Source organism: Nematolebias whitei, chromosome 21, assembly GCF_014905685.2.
Source record: "Nematolebias whitei isolate Nwh7 chromosome 21, NemWhi1, whole genome shotgun sequence".
Lineage (NCBI taxonomy): Eukaryota > Metazoa > Chordata > Actinopteri > Cyprinodontiformes > Rivulidae > Nematolebias > Nematolebias whitei.
In genome coordinates, this window is record NC_056518.1 from 10,610,370 (window position 1) to 10,612,301 (window position 1,932).

The 1,932-nt window shown below is 43.4% G+C and overlaps 1 protein-coding gene across 1 annotated transcript in view; it reads right to left on the bottom strand.

Moving 5' to 3' along the window:
- LOC119427668 (fatty acid-binding protein, brain-like) overlaps nucleotides 1-584 on the bottom strand; it is a 3,644-nt gene extending 3,060 nt beyond the window's left edge. The window contains exons 1-3 of the mRNA XM_037695305.1: nucleotides 515-584; nucleotides 266-435; nucleotides 66-167 (exon numbers count right to left, since the gene is read on the bottom strand). Coding sequence (XP_037551233.1) covers nucleotides 66-167; nucleotides 266-435; nucleotides 515-584 — 342 coding nt within the window. The remainder of the gene's footprint in view (nucleotides 1-65; nucleotides 168-265; nucleotides 436-514) is intronic.
- Between the last annotated feature and the right edge of the window lie 1,348 nt (nucleotides 585-1,932).

Genomic DNA, 1,932 nt, shown 5'->3' on the forward strand with positions numbered 1-1,932 from the left:
TTCCAGTTTTTCTTTGACTGCAAAGGCAAAATGAGTAAGATCATCTTGAACTTCATCATTCTTACCATCACTATCTTTCCATCCTTGATTTCATACTCCATTCTCATCTCTTTTCCATCCCACTTCTGCACTTGCACCAATTTGTTTCCTTCCATTCTGAAAGTGGTCTGCAGCCAGGAGGTAAACAAAATGAACAATAAAATACTCTAATTAAAATATTTGAACACCAGACAATTATATGCATGTTTAAACCTGACCAGCTTACTCTGGCAACTCTTTTATCAGGGGTGATCTCGTCAAACTCCTCTTCCAGTTTTACAAGGAGCTGATGTTTCTTGTGAGGGCTCTTGATATTCACCCCAACTTTTTCTCCATCTTGGCAGATATCCATTGCTAGTGGTGTCTTGGCTTTTTTTCTTAAAGAAGGACTTACACCTGTCAAAAGAAAAGAGAATGACTTAAAGAATGTTGAACATCCTTTTATTTAATGACGATAATAAAATTATTTCCTCACCAATTCTCTCCAAATACTCATCAAAGTTAGTGCAGTCCACCTGATTCCATGTGCCGTAGAAAGCCTCCATCGTTGTTGTGGATATTTTCAGTGCTGCTCAAGTTTGAACTCTCCTGTCCGTCTGGAGCCGAACTCTGCATCCTGAGCAGACGTCTGTCAATCAAAACCAAATGTGTCGGGGGGCGGAGACCTAAATGCGAGGAGCTGATTGGATGATCCAGAAGCTGTGCGAGCTGTGATTGGTCAATAAAAATCCAGCCATAAACCCTGTGAATAATTCAATTCAGTTTATTTATATAGCGCCAAGTCATGACGTAAGTCATCTCAGGGCACTGAACAGAAACATTCATATACATAAAAATAAGTTAAGACTATTTAGCTGAAAACACGTCAGGACAAAAGTCACTGCACATCATATCGAATAATCCTGAAAATATGAAGACATTTATGGATTATTTGCTCCTACAGTTCTCATTTTCACATGAAAACAGTAAGAAAATAGAGAGGATGGTGGACCGTGAGGCGGCCTAAACGTGTACAGAATGAGCTCCACCTGATTCTTGATTCTACCTCACCTAACTGTTTTTTGAGCTGATATCGTATCGTTCCACAGTGTTTGGTAACAAAATGAAAAAAAAAGACAACGGACTTTAAACTGAAAAAGGTTTTTGTCAAGAAGATTTGACCGAAAATGACAAAGGTGCTGATGTCGTGGTTAATGCCGGTTCTGTGACAGCCAGCGCTGGCAAAGGTGCGTCGGCTTCAGCCACTAACGAAAATATTTTAACTGCAATACAAAAAATGAATATTGCCATGGATGTGAGATTTGATGAGCTTGAAGGGTCCCTTTGCAACCTTGAAGCAGCATTATCAAATGTTTGTGATCGAGTGCCTGCCACCGAAGAGGCCGTGGGTTCACAAGAGAAGCGGCTGGAGGAGTTGGAGAGGTATGAGAGCTTTGCTTCAATGTGTGCGTCACAGCAGGCTAAACTGGAGGATTTGGAGTCCCGTTCCCGCAGGCAAAATATCCACATTGTTGGAATAAGAGAAAAGGCCGAGAACGGCAGACCCTCCGAGTTTGTTTCCAAGCTGCTACCTGAACTGCTGGGGCAGGAGCATTTTGATCAACCAATGGGTGTGGAATGCGCAAATCGCAGCAAAAGGCCAGCTAAGGATGGGAAGCCGCAAGCGATCATTGCCAGGCTGCACCGGTTCCAAACCAAGGAGTTGATGTTGAGGCTGGTGAGGGAGAGGGCTCCGCTGAGGTATGGGGGCGCCCAGTGTTCATCTTTCTTGACCTGACATCAGCAGTTATGATGAAGCGCATGGCTTTCCAGCAGATCAGGGAGAAGTGCAGAGCCAGGAAGATACGTTACGGCTTCAGACATCCAGCCAGGTTTGTGGTGACAGTCAATGAC